At 43.5% G+C, this 20,200-nt stretch overlaps 1 protein-coding gene across 4 annotated transcripts; it reads left to right on the top strand.

Annotated features, from left to right (window-relative positions):
* Positions 1-5,471: 5,471 nt before the first annotated feature.
* On the top strand, positions 5,472-19,127 carry smarcc2 (SWI/SNF related BAF chromatin remodeling complex subunit C2). Of its 4 annotated transcripts, none has more exons than XM_090205721.1 (25): positions 5,472-5,614; positions 6,464-6,583; positions 6,727-6,812; positions 7,042-7,117; positions 7,214-7,306; positions 8,191-8,260; positions 8,421-8,490; positions 9,431-9,506; positions 9,906-10,159; positions 10,290-10,414; positions 10,861-10,920; positions 11,069-11,237; positions 11,327-11,398; positions 11,571-11,684; positions 11,802-11,955; positions 12,050-12,169; positions 12,278-12,340; positions 12,536-12,794; positions 13,058-13,219; positions 13,375-13,433; positions 13,577-13,703; positions 13,831-13,994; positions 15,088-15,222; positions 15,352-15,730; positions 16,372-19,127. In XM_090205721.1, the coding sequence occupies exons 1-25, from the start codon at positions 5,504-5,506 to the stop codon at positions 16,434-16,436; spliced, it is 3,183 nt and encodes a 1,060-aa protein (XP_090061847.1). In that variant the 5' UTR covers positions 5,472-5,503; the 3' UTR covers positions 16,437-19,127. The 4 variants fall into 4 exon arrangements, with proteins under 4 accessions (XP_090061847.1, XP_090061846.1, XP_021424969.2 ...); XM_090205720.1 differs by having other exon boundaries at positions 13,372-13,433; XM_021569294.3 differs by having other exon boundaries at positions 7,036-7,117; positions 13,372-13,433.
* The last annotated feature ends 1,073 nt before the right edge of the window (positions 19,128-20,200 follow it).

Below are 20,200 nucleotides of genomic sequence, written 5' to 3'. Positions count from 1 at the left end.
GCCTCTGAGTCACTCTCTGACTTACACTAATGCTGTCATTATTTACAATCCAAAAACGTTGTCAATTTGTTACTGCAGTAATTTATTTTCCTTTGTTTATGTGGTGAGTTGGAAACCAATGAATGTTACAGACTTAAGGACGAATACTGCATTTATGGATGTACATTGCATTCAGTGTACTACAACTTAAACTCTCAGCTGCCACTGAAATAGCTACTGTTAGCTCACATTTCACTATTAATTTAGTAACATAGCATGAGCTGATGCTCACCTAAAAATGTTTGTAGAGGTGCTGGCTAACCAAGAGTAAACTGTATAAAAATAAGTAAAGACAGTCGCTCACTCTATATATGCTCCCAACAATTTAATGGAAAAACTTAATAACCAAAATGTTGGCTTTATCTATTTATTTTTTAATCTCACTATTGCCACAGTTAGGTGATTCCTTACTCATATAAAATGACAGCATCCTGTCACTTAACCACTGAAACTACAAGCAAAACTCTACAATTACAGAATAGACCATTGTTCTGCTCCCTCCCCCAGTGAACCAGTCTGAGGTATTGAAGTATTGGCTGAATGGAGGTCTCATCTTGTCAGAGTGAAAACAAGCAGACAGATCTTTAATTAAAGGTGAGAGGTAATAGTATTCTGGATTTAAATGTTTTAGCTGAATTTGGTGGCTATGGGAGACTGGGGGGATGGATAGTGGTGTAGAAAAGAGGGGTTGTGGTGTACATTGGAAGTCTCCCCTCCTCCTCACACTCTCTCCTGGCAGATTCCAGTGTAAAGTTAATTGGACAGGGAGAAGGGGCTGAGGAGGGAAGCATTCGGGCCCATTAGCAATCCCCCCTTGGAAGCTTGAGCCGAGAGGATCACAGACTCACAAATAGGAGGATTAAAATAATCAATAGGCTTCACTCTCTTTTCTCCACCACCACACACACACACACACACGCACGCACGCACGCACGCACGCACGCACGCACGCACGCACGCACGCACACACGCACACACACACACACACACACACACACACACACACACACACACAGTCTAGGGAAGGCCCACACACAAGCCAGCAACACAAACAGAAATAAATACATTCTGTCTGGTCACATGCACACACCTATACACTCAAGACAGATAGAAATGTAAACTTTCAATTACTCATGCCACATATAAACACTATATTGTATGAATACACACAACAGTAATGATTCCCCCCACACACAAGCACCCACACACTGAACATGCATGGAAGCACGCACACACTCATACACCTATCCCAGTGCTAATGAGGGGTATGCCTTTGACTGACAGAGATGGAGAATAGGAGCAAAAAGGTCAGAGAGATGATAGCCTTTGGCAAGGCCCGGTTCACCAAACAGCTGTGTGGCCCACCGTGAAATTGATGTTTCTAGTATATTTTATTGATCTTTTATATATTTTCTGTTCATTTATGCATCCTGTCAACAGGACCTGAAAAACTGCAATATTCTAGGTTTCGCGGCTGAACGAGGACATGGATAATATATGTCCTGCTGGTTTTTCTATGTATCATCAAGATCAGATGGTAGACTCGGGTAAGATGAATGGAGGAGGAGTGTGTCTCTTTGTTAACATCAGCTGGTGCGCAATGTCTAATGTTAAGGAAGTCTAGAGGCTATGCTCGCCTGAGTTAGTATACCTCGTCATAAGCTGCAGACCACACTATTTACCAAGAGAGTTTTCATCACAAAAATGTCATAGCTGTCTATTTACCACCACAAACCGATTCTGGGACTAAGAACACACTCAAAGAGAAGTAAAAAGGGCTATAAGCAAACAAGAAATGTACATCCAGAGACGTCTTTTCTCGTGGCCTGTGATTTTAATGGAGGGAAACTGAAATCCATTTTACCTCATTTTTACCAGCATGTCACCTGTACAACTTGAGGCGACAAAACTCTACATTACTTTACTCCACACACAGAAACGCATACAAGGGCCTCCCTCGCCCTCCCTTAAACTCAAACAGGAAGTACCAGTGACGTGACCAATATGGAGGTGGTCCGATGTACTGTACCAGATGCTAAGCTAGAGGACTGTTTTGCTAGCACAGATTGGAATATGTTCCGTGATTCATCCAATAACATTGAGAAGTTTACCACATTAGTCACCGGCTTCATTAATAAGTGCATTAACGACATCATCCCCACAGTGACCGTACATACCCCAACAAGAAACCATGGATTACAGGAAACATCCGCACTGAGCTAAAGGCTAAAGCTGCTCCTTTCAAGAAGCGGGACACTAATCCAGATGCTTATAAGAAATCCCGCTACGACAAGCCATCAAGCAGGCAAAGCATCGATGCAGGAATAAGATAGAATCCCACTATGCCGGCTCTGACGCTCGACAAATGTGGCAGGGCTTGCAAACTATCACGGATTACAAAGGAAAATCCAGCCGTGAGCTTGCCAGTGACGTGAGCCTATCAGACGAGCTAAATGCCTTTTATGCTTGATTCAAGGAAATAAATATTAAACCATGCATGAGAGACCAGCTGTTCCGGGTGACTGTGTGATCTTGCTCGTCGTAGCCGATGTGATTAATACCTTTAAACAGGTTTAACATTCGTAAGGCCGCGGGGCCAGAAGGAATATCAGGACGCGTACTCAGAGTATGCACTGACCAGCTGGCAAGTGTCTCACTGACAACTTCAACCTATCCCGGAACGCCCAAGAACGCCAAAGTAACCTGCCTAAATGACTATCGCCACATAGCACTCACATCCATAGCCATGAAAGGCTTGGAAAGACTGGCCGTTTCTCACATCAACACCATCATTCCAGGCACACTGGACCCATTCCAATTCGCATATCGCTCCAACAGATCCACAGATGACGCACCCTCTACTGCACTCCACACTGTCCTCACCCACCTGGACAAAAGGAATGCCTATGTAAGAATGCTGTTCATTGACTACAGCTCAACATTCAACACTATAGTCCCCTCCAATCTCATCACCAAGCTCAGGACCCTGGGTCTGAACACCTCTTTCTACAACTGGATCCTGGACTTCTTGATGGGCCGCCCCCAGGCAGTGAGGTAGTTAACAACACATCCACCACATTGACCATCAACACGGGGGCCTCTCAGGGGTGTGTGCTTAGTCACAGCAACCCTCCAGCAACCCTAGACATAGACTATTCTCTATGCTACCGCACAGCTAGTTTTGCACTAACAAAAATGAGGGGTTAAATATGTGTACAAATATACAGTATATATTTCCTGAGCTTTCTTATATCTCCTAGATATTGGACAGACACTTAAAAAATGTATTCCTTATGATTTCATTTTTGACTGTCTTTTTTGCCATTTAGGCATGTGTTATTCAATGGGTTTCTATGGGATTTGGTAATAAATGCAAAATTCTAAATATTATAAAATATTTTTTGTACATATATTTTACAATAGCAAAAGGGGTCATAAAATTCAAAATCAAATAGCTAAATGACCTATGGTATGACCATCTTAAAACAATTCCAAGTGCCAGATTATAACCCAACAGCACCCATCAATGTCTTTATCCTTTTAAGGATCCAACCCTTTTTTTCAGTTTTTGCCTAAAATGACATACCCAAATCCAACTGCTTGTAGCTCAGGACCTGAAGCAAGGATATGTGTATTCTTGATACCATTTGAAAGGAAACACTTTAAAGTTTGTGGAAATGTAAAATTAATGTAGGATAATATAATACATTAGATCTGGTAAAAGATAATACAAAGAAGAAAGATGATTTTTTTTTTTTTTTTTGCCATCTTTGAAGTGCAAGAGAAGGGCAATAACGTATTATTCTAGCCCAGGCGCGATTTTGATTTTGGCCACTAGATGGCAGCAGTGTATGTGCAAAGTTTTAGACTGATCCAATGAACCATTGCATATCTGTTCAAAATGTTCTATCAAGACTGCCCAAATGTGCCTAATTGGTATATTAATAATACATTTTAAAGTTCAGAATTGTGCACTCTCCTCAAACCATAGCATGGCATTCTTTCACTGTAATAGCTACTGTAAATTGGACAGTGCAGTTAGATTAACAATAATTTAAGCTTTCTGCCCATATCAGACATGTCTGGGAATTGTATTTGTTACTTACAACCTCATGTTAATCACATTAGCCTATCCCTAGGACACCGATCCCCTAGAGAGACATGACGATCACTCAGTCTGGAACATGTCAAGAACTTTGAAAGTTTCTTCAAGTGCAGTCGCAAAAACCATCAAGCACTATGATGAAACTGGCTCTCATGAGGACCGCCACAGGAAAGGAAGACCCAGCGTTACCTCTGCTGCAGAGGGTAAGTTCATTAGATTTACCAGCCTCAGATTGCAGCCCAAATAAATGCTTCACAGAGTTCAAGTAACAGACACATCTCAACATCAACTGTTCAGAGGAGACTGTGTGAGTTAGGCCTTCATGTTCGAATTTCTGCAAAGAAACCACTACTAAAGGACACCAATACTAAGAAGAGACTTGCTTGTGCCAAGAAACACAAGCAAAGGATATTAGACCGTTGGAAATTGTCCTTTGGTCTGATGAGTCCAAATTTGAGATTTTTGGTTCCAACCGTCTTTCTGAGACGCAGAATAGGTGAACGGATTATCTCCGCATTTGTGGTTCCCAACGTGAAGCATGGAGAAGGACGTGTGATGGTGTGGGGGTTCTTTGCTGGTGACACTGTGAAGGATTTATTTATAATGCAAGGCACACTAACCAGCATAGCTACACAGCATTCTGCAGCTATGCACCATCCCATCTGGTTTGCGCTTAGTGGGACTATCATTTGTTTTTCAACAGGACAATGACCCAAACACACCTCAAGGCTGTGTAAGGGCTATTTGACCAAGGAGAGTGATGGAGTGCTGCATCAGATTACCTAGCCTCCACAATCACCCGACCTCAACCCAACTGAGATGATTTGGGATGAGTTGGACTGCAGAGTGAAGGAAAAGCAGCTAACAAGTGCTCAGCAAATGTGTGAAATCCTTCAAGATTGTTGGAAAAGTATTCCGAGCTGGTTGAGAGAATGCCAAGAGTGTGCAAAGTTGTCATCAAGGTAAAGGGTGGCTACTTTGAAAAATCTAAAATCAATTTGAATTTGTCTAACACTTTTTTGGTTACTACATTTTCCCATATGTGTTATTTCATAGTTTTGATGTCTTTACAATGTAGAAACTAGTACAAATAAAGAAAAACCCTTGAATGAGAAGATGTGTCCAAACTTTTGACTGGTACTGTAAATATATATATATATATATATATATATATATATATATATATATATATATATACATGCTGGCTGGGTGAAAGCCCTTTAAACTGAATTTTCTTTATACAACAACACCGCTTGCAGTACATTTACTGCAACTACAGCGGTATTAATGGGCCCATTGGCTGCAATGTCATATTTCCACCACGGGGCGGCGGTCGACGTCGACATTCTGCAGACAAAGATGGCGGTGCGGAAGAAAGACGGCGGCCCGAACGTAAAATATTTCGAAGCGTCTGATACAGTCTCGCAGTTCGACAATGTCCGCGTTTGGTTGGGCAAGAATTATAAAAAGGTACTGCTGTATTTTGTTATTGTAATGAATACATTCATTCATATGATCATAAATGAAAGAGGGCAATCTTAACAGTAGAAGGAGTGGGCAGGCGAGTGAGGGTATGATGAGATGGGTTGCAGTATAGTCCAGTTGTTTAATCCACACATTCACGAGACGGAAACAAAAGGATGCTGAGGAAACGTGCCGCGTGATGGACATGGACACTTGATATGTTTTAAGTGGATGTTTCTACACCCATTTAGTAGAGGGAAATAAATGGCCTGTGTTGGGGGTTGCTGTTCGGGGGAGGGGAGGGAACCTAGCTAGCTAGCTGGCTAGCTGGCTAACGGTAATTTCATGGATTGCAGATGCCTATTCCTGCCAGCGCAAGTGCACAAATCCAGATGTTAAACAGTTTTTTTTTTTTACCGGCGCCTTCAGTTTTCTCTTTCACCCCATTTCACTCCATGGTCTTTTAGGGCAATATAAGCGCCATGAGTTTTCATGGTCCGGCTCCTTTTACCCCCAGATGGTGAGAAGGATTTTCTCATTATAGTGTTGCCAAAAAAGCCATGTCTATTGTCTCAGAGCAAGCGCTCAACCCCACCATTTTCAACCTGGGCCAGACAGAAAGAATACAAAGATTCACATAGATGAACCTATAATTTCTTTGACCATCAAATTACCTCTGTTTTTGTTAATTGTACAGTTCCAACTATCAAAGATCTATCTAAGACCCACTCACTCACACCATACTTGAAAATATGGGATAATACCAGAATAATGATGATGTGCATGTCAACATAGTTACAATGTATATTTATCCTGATATTTCCATGTAAATCCTTTCTCTCTCTTGTCCCTCAGTACATCCAGGCGGAGCCCCCCACCAACAAGTCTCTGTCCAGCCTGGTGGTCCAGCTGCTGCAGTTTCAGGAGGAGGTGTTCGGACGACATGTCAGCAACCCACCTCTCACCAGGTTGCCGGTGAGAGAACTTGCACGCACACATGTGCTCAGACACACACACACACACACACACACACACACACACACACACACAATTTGCTCTTGTGCTTCCCCTATTCCACTGTTCTAATAGTGTATCTGACCCTCTGTCTTTCTGTTCAGATGAAGAGTTTCCTGGACTTTAAGTCTGGTGGGGCTCTCTGCCACATTCTGGCTGCAGCCTACAAGTTCAAGAGCGATCAGGGCTGGTAAGAGTTTCATTCTAGCCTGCATATTTTGTTTTGCTCACTACACTTACACTCCCCTCAAATGAGTTTAACCCACTAAGTTGTATGGTTGAGAAGTTCTGATTAAGATTAAACCAAATAGACTGATCCTTTGAGACGTTTTCATTTTCACAATGATGCATTTTTATTGAAATATTTTATGAGGTTGTGTGAGATTTTTGACTCCTGTCTGTCTTCATGGCAGGCGCAGGTTTGACTTTCAGAATCCTTCTCGGATGGACCGCAATGTGGAGATGTTCATGACTATCGAGAAATCTCTAGTACAGGTCCGTCTGCCCTTGTCTTCTTTGGAAAACTATTTTCTTTGTCTGTCGCTCTCTTTTTTTTTATTTACTCTCTCTTTCTCTGCATCTGTCCATCAGAACAACTGTCTGAGTCGACCAGTGATCTACCTGAGCTCTGACATTGAGGCCAAGCTACTGGGGAAACTGAAGGACATCATCAAGAGGCACCAGGTAGGCTTGTCTTCACTGACCTAATGATGAAACTGTATGAGTACACAATACAGTACAGCTTCATACAAAACAATACAATACAGCACAATACAGTACAATACAATGCAGTACAGCTTCATACAAAATAATACATTACAATACATTACAGTACAGCTTCATACAAAACAATACAATACATTATAATACAGCACAATACAATACAGTACAATACAGTACAGCTTCGTACAAAACAATACAATACATTATAATACAGCACAATACAATACAGTACAATACAATGCAGTACAGCTTCATACAAAACAATACAATACATTATAATACAGCACAATACAATACAGTACAATACAATACAGTACAGCTTCGTACAAAACAATACAATACATTATAATACAGCACAATACAATACAGTACAATACAATACAGTACAGCTTCATACAAAACAATACAATACATTATAATACAGCACAATACAATACAGTACAATACAATACAGTACAGCTTCGTACAAAACAATACAATACATTATAATACAGCACAATACAGTACAATACAATACAGTACAGCTTCATACAAAACAATACAATACATTATAATACAGCACAATACAATACAGTACAATACAATACAGTACAGCTTCATACAAAACAATACAATACATTATAATACAGCACAATACAATACAGTACAATACAATACAGTACAGCTTCATACAAAACAATACAATACATTATAATACAGCACAATACAATACAGTACAATACAATGCAGTACAGCTTCGTACAAAACAATACAGCACAATACATTACAGCACAATACGATACAGCACAATATAATACAATACAGTACAACACAGTTAAGCAGAGTGTGTTTGCTGTCTCCTGCAGGGCTCAGTGACTGAAGACAAGACGTCCAGCTCCCATGTGGTGGTTCCCATCCCTGCCAGTCTGGAGGAGGGTGAGTCAGTCTAACATTATGGATCAAACGTTATCTGGTGGCCAGAATGTTTGTTCTGAATGTATGCCTGGAAAGTGAATTGGTCTATTAGCTAACTAGACTAATGGATTGATCATAGAGACATTTTTCTCTCTTCCTCTCCCCTCCCCCGTTGGTTCAGAGGAGTGGGTGCGTCTGGTAATGAAGAGAGACAAGCAGGTGCTGCTCCACTGGGGATACTATCCTGACAGGTAGGGACTGTCCATATTGGGGCCTCAGCCTGACAACGTCAACACAACCTTCGGATAAAGCCTTGTGCAGAACAGGGTGCTCTAACACCATGGAAACCCAGGATGATGATGATGATAATAATAATGATGGATTGGATTTATATAGCGCCTTTCTACATTGGTACTCAAAGCACTTTACACAGTAAGGGGGAAACACACCTCATCCACCACATGTTCAGCACCCACCTGGGTGATGCATGGCAACCATTTTGTGCCAGAACGCTCATCATACAACAGCTAGCATGGTGAGGAGTGATATATGCCAACTAGGAATGAGGGAGATGATTAAGTGGCCATGATGGAAATGGGGCCAGGTTGGGAATTCTGCAAGGACACCAGGGTTAACACCCCTACTCATACGATAATGGGACCTTTAATGACCAGAAAGAGTCAGGACACCCATTAAACATCCCATCCAATCCGAAAGACAGCACTCTACGCAGGGCAGTGTCCCTTTCACTGCCCTTGGGCATTGGGATTCGATCTTAAGAATAGAGAGAAGAGTTACCCCTACTGGTCCTCCAACACCACTTCCAGCAGCATCTGGTCTGCCATCCAGGACCAACCCTGCTTAGCTTCAAAAGCAAGCCAGCAGTGGGATGCGGGGTGGTGTTCTGCTGGCCGCATGGCACCATGTGTCTTAAATGTCACAATTTGGGGTGCAGACGCATTGAAAGTACACTGCCATTTTCTCTATCCCATACCCACATCTCCTTTACCATTTTCTCTATCCCATACCCACATCTCCTTTACCATTTTCTCTATCCCATACCCACATCTCCTTTACCATTAGAGCTTCACACTGTTTTCTCAGCCTGTGTTATAGCACCATGTGTTGACATGTGGTGCACTAGAAACATTAGTCTAGTCTAACCTCTGACCTCTGTCCCCTGCTGCTCAGCTATGACACCTGGATCTCAGCCAGTGAGGTGGAGGCTGCTGTGGAAGAAGCGCCCAGCCCAGAGAAACCCAGGAAGGTCGGCACACACATCCTTCCTTCTTCTCTTTCTGTGTCTTTCTGTGTGAGCTGATAGTCAGATAAAGGGACGGGGCTGTACCATAATGAACAAATGGCGGGAAACAACGCAATTGCGCATTAGATGACACATTGTCTGTTGATATTTGTTGCTTGCTGCATACATTTTTACTAAACAGTACGTTCTAAATAGTATGTAGTACATTGAGTACACAGAATGTTGTTTTAGTAAGTAGTAGGCAAGACAGGTTTCGGACACATCCTCTCTCTTCCCCTCTCTTTAAGTCTCTTTAAGTCTTTTTCTCTCGCTCTTTCTCCCTCCTCTCTGTTTGTGTTTTTTTATAGCCAATATATAACATTTTACTACATTAAATGAACACCATATAAACTGTGTCTTCAGGTCCATGCCAAGTGGATCCTGGACCTTGACCAGTTTAATGAGTGGATGAATGAGGAGGACTATGAGGTGGGGGAGGGGGGCCCCAAGAGGAAGAGAATCTCAGCCAAGACCCTGACGGATGAGGTCACCACCCCAGGGGACGAGCGTCGTGACAAGAAGCCCGGCAGTGCCAAGAAGAGGAAGCGCTCGCCCTCCCCCTCGCCCACCCCACCACCCCAGGAGAGCAAGAAGAAGAACACAAAGAAAGGGTGTGGGTGTGTGTTACCCTTTGTTTACTACTGTGTAATACATTGGGAGATCTGTAGATTGCTGAAATACACAATGACTAAGAAATATAAGCCTTAAAATGATATACACATAATGACTAACTTTGTGTGTGTGTAGGCCCACCACCCCGTACACTAAGTCTAAGCGAGGCCAGAGAGAGGAGGAGCCAGAGGATCTGACTAAAGATCTGGATGAACCATCACCTGTACCTGCAGTGGAGGAGGTCACCCTACCTAAGACAGGTACACATGCTCACACACGTACGTGTGTGTGTGTGTGTGTGTGTATATATATATATATATATATATATATTTAAGATTTAGACTCAGCCAATTGGCTTGTCCTCCTGATATTTACATTGGTTGAAACGTTAGTATTCATCATCATTGTGACAAAGTCAGGGGTTGAACTGAATTGTTGTATCACAGGAAATGCAACTCTCTCCCCCCACACCCTTCTCTCTCTCTCTCTCTCTCTCCCGTCCATACCCCTCTCTTTCTCTCTCTCTCTCCCCCCACACCCTTCTCTCTCTTTCTCTCTCTTTCTCTCTCTCCCCTCCATACCCCTCTCTTTCTCTCTCCCCCATACCCCTTTCTCTCTTTCTCCCCCCATACCCTCTCTCTCGCGTTCTCTCTTTCTCCCCCCCATACCTCTCTCTCTCTGTCTGTCTGTGTGTGTGTGTGTGTAGCCAACACTAAGAAAGACTCTGAGTCAACACCAGTAAAGGGAGGTACCATGACAGACCTGGGTGAGTTCCCTGAACAACTTAATAAGTTCTCAGTGTATATACACTGTCTGCAGGATGAGGTCACTTCTTACAATATTTTAGCTTTCTCCATCCTTTATCTGTCCCCTGATCTGTATTTTCACTCTCTCCTATTTTATCTCTTGAACAGATGAGCAAGAGGATGAATCCATGGAAACTGCAGGAAAGGAGGAGGAGGAGGGCTCTCCGAGTGTGAAGGGAGAGCCGGTGAAAGGGTCGGACCTTCATGAGGACAACGTGACCGAGCAGACCCACCACATCATTATCCCCAGCTATGCTGCCTGGTTCGACTACAACAGGTAGGCTACACATCTACGCGTCTCTCCCGACCATCAATGATGATAGTTTGATCAATGATGTATGTTTGACCTCTTTCTGTCTTTTCCAGTGTCCATGCTATCGAGCGTAGAGCCCTCCCAGAGTTTTTCAACGGCAAGAACAAATCCAAAACCCCTGAGATGTGAGTAAACACATGCTAACATAATGTTATTATGATTGTTATTATTATTTTTACACATGCCTAGCTTAATACACATGTACACTCTTCTGTGTTATACAGAGACCAACAGCTTTGGAGTTTGGAGTAACTTAGCTGCATAACCAATGACGAGAGTCTCTCTTTCTCTTCACAGTTACCTGGCCTATAGGAACTTCATGATAGACACTTACAGGCTGAACCCGCAGGAGTACCTTACCTCTACCGCCTGTCGTAGGAACCTGGCAGGAGATGTGTGCGCCATCATGAGGTCGGGAGGACTCAGTGCACACAGGACATTTACCACAGTCGGATTGTCTTTTCATCTACTTCATGCAGTAATATTTACCGCCTCCATTTATCCCTCTCTCCTCTTCCTCTTCCTCAGGGTGCATGCGTTCCTGGAGCAGTGGGGTCTGATCAACTACCAGGTGGACTCAGAGAGCCGGCCCACCCCCATGGGCCCCCCGCCCACCTCCCACTTCCACGTCCTGGCTGACACCCCCTCCAGCCTGGTGCCCCTGCAGCCCAAGGCCTCCCAGGTACACAGGCACACACACAGGTTATTTCTATATTTTGGTTCTAGATGCCTCTATTTGACTGTAGCTTCACTCCACTTCTCTCTGTCCCCTCCAGACTCCGGCGGCCCAGCAGATTCTGTCCTTCCCAGACAAGGTGAAGGAGAAGCAGCCAGCCGACCTGCAGAACTTTGGCCTGAGGACAGACATGTACAGCAAGAAGACTGGGCCTCCTAAGGTATGGCTCACAACACTGCAGGACTGATGAGGATCATAGTGCACTGTGTAGCTATCTGTAAAGAGTAGTGAGGTGTGTTACGGGGATGCTACTTCTTCCTGTCTGCAGAGTAAGACTGCTGCCAGCGCCATGCGAGACTGGACTGAACAGGAGACACTACTGCTGCTAGAGGTAACTAACAGCACAGCTCTGTCTCATCCACTTTATTACCATTCAATAGAATGCCCTTTAAATCCAAATAACCTTGAAACAGTGTTGAGAGGATCGACAACAAAAACACACAAATAACTTATCTGAAAATGTAACCTAGGGCTTAATATAACATCCTTATTAATATCAATCATATCCTCTCCCCTCTCCTCTCAGGGTCTAGAGATGTACAAGGATGACTGGAACAAGGTGTCGGAGCACGTGGGCTCACGTACCCAGGACGAGTGTATCCTACACTTCCTGCGTCTGCCCATCGAGGACCCATACCTGGAGGACACGTCCTCGTCCCTGGGCCCCCTGGCCTACCAGCCCGTCCCCTTCAGCCAGGCAGGCAACCCCGTCATGAGCACAGTGGCCTTCCTGGCCTCCGTGGTGGACCCCCGCGTGGCCTCCGCAGCCGCCAAATCTGCCCTGGGTGAGAGGTCAACTCACTAAATAACCGTTGGATCACACAGAGTACAGGCTGGCCTGATTTGTGTCAGAGCTGTTTAGCTAACCTTTATTTACCAGGAAGTGTCTTGGAAGTTTTGGATCTTTTTTTTCTCAAGAGATACTTTTTAGAGGTGGCGTGTGTATTTGGTGTAGCCTTCAACGGTTCAGAACCATCTCCCTGCTTCTTTTACCACCGTTCATTATCTCTCTTTCCTCCCTCCCTCCCTCCCCCCCCCTCTCTCTCAGAGGAGTTTTCCCGTATGAAGGAGGAGGTCCCAGCAGCACTGGTGGAGGCCCATGTGAGGAGGGTGGAAGAGGCGGCGCGGACCAGTGGCAGACAGGACCCCCTCTACGGCCTGGAAGGCAGCGGCATCGCAGGCACCAGCCTGGAGGAGGGAGAAAAACCTGGTGCAGCTTCCATCTACTATTATCTAAAACTATAGTTGTCTTTGGTCATATTTCCATGTATTGTATGTCAATGAAGAGAAATGAGTTTCCGGTGGGGTGCACTTAGGACACTAGGCTTGCTGACAACTCATCTGTCTTTTCTCTGCCTCCAGAAGAGAGCAGCGAGGAGAGTAAAAGTGACAGCCAATCCAGTGAAGAGAAGAGGGAGACCAAGGTATGGTGTCTTTAGGACTTCTACTTTACTTGTGTTTATGTGGTCGAGTCTTCTGAAACAGGTCTTCTGGGTCTGAATTGTCTAGGTTGTGATGATTTATACTCAGGTGTTGACCCTTGTCCCTGTCCCCATGGTGATAACAGGAGAACAAAGAGGGAGCCATGGAAGAGGGGGAGAAGCAAGGAGAAAACGGGAAGAAGGAGGAGGAGAGAGGAAGAGAGGGAGAAGGAGAGGGAGAGCAAGAGGCTGAGAAGACCGACTCGGAGATGGGTAATGTTTATGTCTGTGACTGAATTTGAATGTATCTCTGTAAACTTTGTAAAATAGTCAACTCTGTCTCTTGTTTTTTACAGACACTTAATTATGTGTGACTTCTATGTTTCCCTCTCTGCATTAGGTGATGGAGAGAAGGATAAGGAAGGGAAGGAGGGCTCGGAGGAGAGCCAGAGAGAAGGAGAGAGTGAGGGAGAGAGGAAGGCTAAGGTGGAGCGGGATGTGGGAGAGGGGAACCTGGCTACCGCAGCTGCCTCTGCCCTGGCTGCTGCTGCCGTCAAAGCCAAGGTCTGACCTCTGACCCGTGTTTAGCATGATCCCCCTAATCACAGATCTAGGATGAGGGGCTGTATTTATCAAACTTCTCAGAGTAGGAGTGCTGATCTACAGGTGTAGGATCTTAATTTGATCACTATTTTGCTGCTGAGGATTTTCTTGCACAGCAGCAGTGTGTTTAAGGTTTAAAAAGGCTTCTAAAGTTTGTAATTCCCACTTTAAAATGTCAGACTTGATTTGCCCTAACGAAAAATGCATCAACCTCTACAAAAAAGGTCCATTAATTATAATCACATTTCTTGTTGCTGCAGGATTCATTTCCTGCTGTAGCAAACTGGCTAAAATTAAGATCCTACATCTGTAGGGTCAGTTTTGCCTTTGGGATCATAATGAATAAGAAACATTTTTTTTTCACCTTTATTTAACCAGGTAGGCTAGTTGAGAACAAGTTCTCATTTACAACTGCGACCTGGCCAAGATAAAGCAAAGCAGTGCGACACAAACAACAACACAGTGTTACACATGGAATAAGCAAGCATACAGTCAATAATACAATAGAAAAAAGAAAGTCTATATACAGTGTGCAAATGGCGTGAGGAGGTAAGGCAATAAATAGGCCATAGTAGTCAAGTAATTACAATTTAGCAAATTAACAGTGGAGTGATAGATGTGCAGATGATGATGTGCAAGTAGAAATACTGGTTTGCAAAAGAGCAGAAAAGTAAATAAAAACAATATGGGGATGAGGTAGGTAGATTGGGTGGGCTATTTACAGATGGGCTATGTACAGCTGCAGTGAGGGAAATATAAGTCTCCAGCTTCAGATATTTTTGCAATTCATTCCAGATTACATTAGGATGCACTTGATCCTAGATCAGCTCTCCTAGCCAACCCCCAGGAGGTTAAATCATATCTGTCCCTATCTGTTTCTCATACTGATTATCAACCAGGGATTGTTCAATATGTCTGTGCCATTTCACATGAAAAGATGACTCACATCCATACTTCTCTCTCTTTCTCGATCTCCCCTATACATTTTCTCTCCCCCCCCCCGTCTCCATTTCTATCTCCCCCTCCATCCTTCTCTGTGTTTCTCTCTCCATAGCACCTGGCTGCTGTGGAGGAGAGGAAGATCAAGTCTCTGGTGGCTCTGCTGGTGGAGACTCAGATGAAGAAGCTGGAGATCAAACTTAGACACTTTGAAGAGCTGGAGACCATCATGGACCGAGAGAGGGAGGCGGTGAGTCAAGGAGAAGTGAAGGGTTATGGGGGATGTAGTTTAAGTAGACTTGTTTGTTTTGCTTTGTTGGTTGGAGTGTGCATATACATGTTCTTACCCTTTGTGAGTGTGTGTGTGTTGTGTGTGTAGTTGGAGTACCAGAGGCAGCAGCTACTGGCAGACCGTCAGTCGTTCCACATGGAGCAGCTGAAATATGCAGAGATGAGGGCACGTCAGCAGCACTTCCAACAGATCCAGCAGCACAGCCAGACTGGAGGCCCACACTCCGCCCCGGCCCCCACTGGCCCCCCACCCCCACCCCAGGGCCCCTCAGCCACCCAGTCCCAGCCAACCCTCAGTACCCCTGCACCACAGCCAGCTCCCAGCCCAGCACCCCCTACCACCTCCATCCCTTCCTCTGCCCAGCCTGCTGAGCCCCAGCCGCCCCCCAGTGGTCCTCACACCTCACCTCCCCGCCCGCCAAGCCAGCCCCCCACGGCCCACTCCAGCACCACCCCAACACTCCACGGTGAGTCACACTTTGTGTTATCGAACTGTGAATTCAGTATTTAGCTAATACTGTACAAAAGTAATCACGTGGGCCTACTGAGTGGTGCAGCGGTCTAAGGCACCGCATCGCAGTGCTAGTTGCGTCATCCTGTTTCGATCCCAGGCTGTTTCGCAGCCGGCCTCAACCGGGAGACCCATCAAGCGGCGCACAATTGGCCCAGCGTCGTCCGGGTTAGGGGAGGGTTTGGCCGGCCGAGTTGTCCTTGTCCCATCGCGCTTTAGCAACTCCGGTGGTAGGCCGGGCGCAACGCGCCTGACACGGTCGCCAGGTGTACAGTGTTTCCTCCGACACGTTGGTGCGGCTGGCTTCCGTGTTAGGCGAGTATTGTGTCAAGAAGCAGTGCTGCTTGGCGGGGTCGTGTTTCGGAGGACGCACGGCTCTCGACCTTCGCCTCTCCCGAGTCTGTATGGGAGTTGCAGAGATGAGACAAGACTGTAACTACCATTTGAATACCACAAAGTTGGGGAGAAAAAGGGATTAAAAATAAATAATAATAATCACATGAGCCACTGGAATCAACTTGAACTTTACTGTGACTTATTGTTTTTGCTGTGTGTGTGTGTGTGTGTGTGTGTGTTATTCTCTTTTCTTGAACCCAGAGCCTAGTGCCCCTCTACCTGAGGATACACACCACTCCTCAGCCCCAGTTCCCCCTCCACAGTGAAAAGAGAGAGGGAAGAAGAGAGTGAGGGAAAGGGTCCTGGCAAACTGAATGACATTGACCACTTTGTACCTATGAATCCTGCCTGTTTAATCTAAAAATGAAGAAGTCAAACTGAAGGACATATAACAAACTTTGATCATGTTTAACATTTTGAACGATTTACATGAGAAAGAAAAGAAAAACAAAAACATTTCACTGAAGTCTACCTTACCTTACCAGAGTGAATATAAAGATCCCCCTCAACTAAACAAGAAAATACCAATGAAGAACTTTATCGGTTTTCAAACTAACAGTCCCCCAGGCATTTTTTCAGACATAAGTTGCCTAATGACTTTCACCTTTCACATCAGAGCCCAAGGTTAAACCAAGAGAGAATGGTCATGTAAATACACCACTTGACCTGAGGATATGAAGAGAACTAAAAGGCTCTTGTCTGAGCAGTCATTTGACCAGTGGTGCTTTGGTGCTTTCGTTTCCTGTTATAGTATACTGTAGTCAGATGTCCTACCATGTTCCCAGAGGTACCTACCTACCTATTCACCCACGGTACCCCTGGTAGGAATTTATAAAAGAGAAAAAAAAGATTTGCACTTTGAAAAGATGTTTCCCCGGTGGCCATATCTAGAGACATGAAGCATTATTAATGGCTCTATTCAATAGGCGTTGCAGAAGTTCAGCGTTACAGCGTGATTGAAATGTAAAGGCAATGTTAGCGGAGACTGCATTCACAGTAAACACTGCATATGTCAGCTCAATCTGGAAATGACCTTTACATTGCTATTGCGCAATCTGTAACACTTCAGCAATACAGATTGAATAGAGCCCTAACTCAATTGACCTAAAGCACTTAGCTGCTCTCTTGTTTTGAACTTTTACTACGACGTCATAGTTTCCAAATATGAGATTCTCAGTTCTAGGTCACCTTATTTCATTGGTTTGGCTGCTTGTTGCCCTATGTGTGTGAATGTGCTGTTCTAGAGCATTGGGGTTGGTCTGTTGGTTAGATGTATCGTAAACTGAAACAAAGTATGTGTTAGGGAAATGAAAAAGGATGAACGAATGGTATTACTCTTTTGTAATGATATGTATTCTGCGTGGAAACCGTCTCATCTTGCCCTATTGCCATTTGTTATTAAGACTATGTACTGTAAACTGGATTTTCTGTTACGAATGTTTCGTTCCAATTGGAACAGAAAATCCCTCCATGACTGAGCATTAGAAACCACTTAAAGTATTGATGAAGGGCCACACCCCCAGAGTCAGTGTCCTCTAGGACACAATGTCCTAAAAGGCCTTATTTGAACTCTATTTTGGGCTCGATTCAATCCATATAGCAAAAGTTTAGCGTTACAGTGTGATTGAAATGTAAAGGCAATGTTAGCGGAGACTGCATTCACAGTAAACACTGCATATGTCAGCTCAATCAGATATGACCTTTACATTGCTATCGCACAATCTGTAACACTTCAGCAACACAGATTGAACAGAGCCCTTTGTTTTTTAAGTTTAACATCTGAAGCACTTCTGAAACAGTTGCACATGCTCAGAGCAGAGCATAATCATAAGCCTAGCAGTAACTGCACAAATAAGATGGTGTTTGTCAGTATGTCCAGTATGGCTAGTCAGTATCAGTGAATCATACCATTGTAGAGATGATACTCTAAAACAATGACTGGATATAGCTCCGGAAGAACCTTATTGGCAACTTCAAAGATAGCAGGTATCACCATCACAACTCTGTTCATTTTTTTAGGTTTGCAATTTTCTCCATATGAGTTTGTGGGATGCGGACATTTGGAAATCCACTGATTTTTATAGTTTGTTTTGTGTTTTCCAATAACCTGTCCAACTCGCATGAAGCTGTTAGTATGTGATGGAAGTGGCTTTAATGTTACAAAATAACTTTCTAAATCAAGGAATCTGAGAAGTCAGTTCAGCTTACAGAGGACAATTGTGTCCTTTAATATCTGTAAACAATATCTTCTCTATGTATCCTATCTATTTTTATAATATTTGACTGTCAGGTTTTCCATTTTTGTTTCTTTGATATTATTGTTTGCATTTTATTGCTGTATTTTATTATCTATGTAACCTCTAATCCCCTCCCTCATTGTCATGTGCGCGATCCTGATAGGCCTCCATGACCTTTCAATCAGTGTGACTGTGAGCATGGGTGTGTTTTCCCCACTGTTCCTTCAGTTCAGTTCCATCTAACCCCCTTGTGCCATTGTATTTGAATTGTTACAAAGGCTGAGGAATTGGGATGCTCATTGTTCTCATACAGAAGTAGAAAATGATGACACAGCAACACATTACACAAACCCACTCCTCTGACAGTGTCTACATATACTCTGATAATACAACTTGTGTCCAGATAGCCAGTGTTAGAAACTTCACTACAGTCGTGACCATGGATGGACTGCTTTGGTCTCTATTATTGCATTGTGTGGATTTCGTGATATGAAATACGTGTGTATGTTCAGTTTCTTGTTTCTGTTTGTTTTTCATGGTTGCTAACGATAGCAATGATTGCATTGATTATACAGTAGAAATTAACCTTTCCTCAGTCAAACTCTTGCCAAATGAGTGTCAACAGTTGCTCTGCCGTTCGTATTGAATTAAAATATATATATATGCGAAGGTTTTACTTACAATTTTTTGGGGAAAGTCAAATAAATGAAGATGACGTGACGTGTATAGTTTGGTCATTGTTGCTACTGTGGGGATCGCAATTATTGACACCCTGGATAAAGACGAGCAAAAATGACTGCATAAAATAAATAATTCAAATACTGAGCTGTATTGTATGCAATATATTTGTTTTTAATTATATTATTTTATACTAATACAATTGCTCAAAGAAAGAGATTTTGTTTAAAGGCCCTGTGCAATCAAAACTGATTTTTCCTAAGTTTTTATATATATATATATATATATATATATATATATATATATATTTCCACATTGATGTTGGAAAAAAACTGTAAAACTGTGGAAATGGTGATAATGCGCTTTTGAGTGGCTTAAAAAGACCGCCTGAAATTTCAGCCTGTTTTGGTGGGATGGAGTTTTGCACTGCCTGTTGACAACCCCAGGTGGTAAATTAGTTTGTAGACCAATAAGAAAGAGAGTTCCAAACCTCTCTGCCAATAACAGCTAGCTTTCAGTTTTCCCCTCCCAGCTCAGACCACTCCCAGACAGTCCTAGTGTAACAATGTTGGTTATGTTTCCACTTGCCACTGCAGAACTATGTTTTCGATGTTTATGTATTCTTATTGGTTGGGTGAATTTACATATCAATAAAGTGTTATGCCATTCGTAACGCTTGCAGATAGGGGGAGATAGATCATGAATATCAATTCTTCCCAGTCTGATATTAACATGCAAGCAGGAGCTCACGTTCTGAAATAATGCATTCTATTTTCAAATGTACAATGTGTACGAGTTCACTTTGTACATGTCCTGATGTATATACACTGAGTATACCAAACTTTAGGAACACCTTCCTATTGAGTTGCACCCCCTTGCCCTCAAAACAGCCTAAATTCGTTGGAAGCGTTCTACAGGGATGTTGGCCCATGTTGACTCCAATGCTTCTCACAGTTGTGTCAAGTTGGCTGGATGTCTTTTTGGTGGTAGGCCATCCTTGATACACATGGGAAACTGTTGTGTGAAAAACCCTGCAGCATTGCAGTTCTTGAAACATTTAAACCGGTGTACCTGGCACCTACTACCATACCCTGTTCAAAGACACTTAAATATTT

Source organism: Oncorhynchus mykiss, chromosome 17, assembly GCF_057628025.1.
Source record: "Oncorhynchus mykiss isolate SJ-2025 chromosome 17, ASM5762802v1, whole genome shotgun sequence".
NCBI lineage: Eukaryota > Metazoa > Chordata > Actinopteri > Salmoniformes > Salmonidae > Oncorhynchus > Oncorhynchus mykiss.
This window is presented reverse-complemented; position numbering and strand designations above follow the sequence as displayed.

Coding starts and splice junctions, on each gene's coding strand:
- smarcc2 (XM_021569294.3), top strand. CDS start 5,504: ATGGCGGTGCGGAAGAAAGACGGCGGCCCGAACGTAAAATATTTCGAA. Junction 6,813..7,035: donor TTCAAGAGCGATCAGGGCTG/GTAAGAGTTTCA, acceptor TCTTCATGGCAG/GCGCAGGTTTGACTTTCAGA. Junction 10,160..10,289: donor AACACAAAGAAAGGGTGTGG/GTGTGTGTTACC, acceptor GTGTGTGTGTAG/GCCCACCACCCCGTACACTA.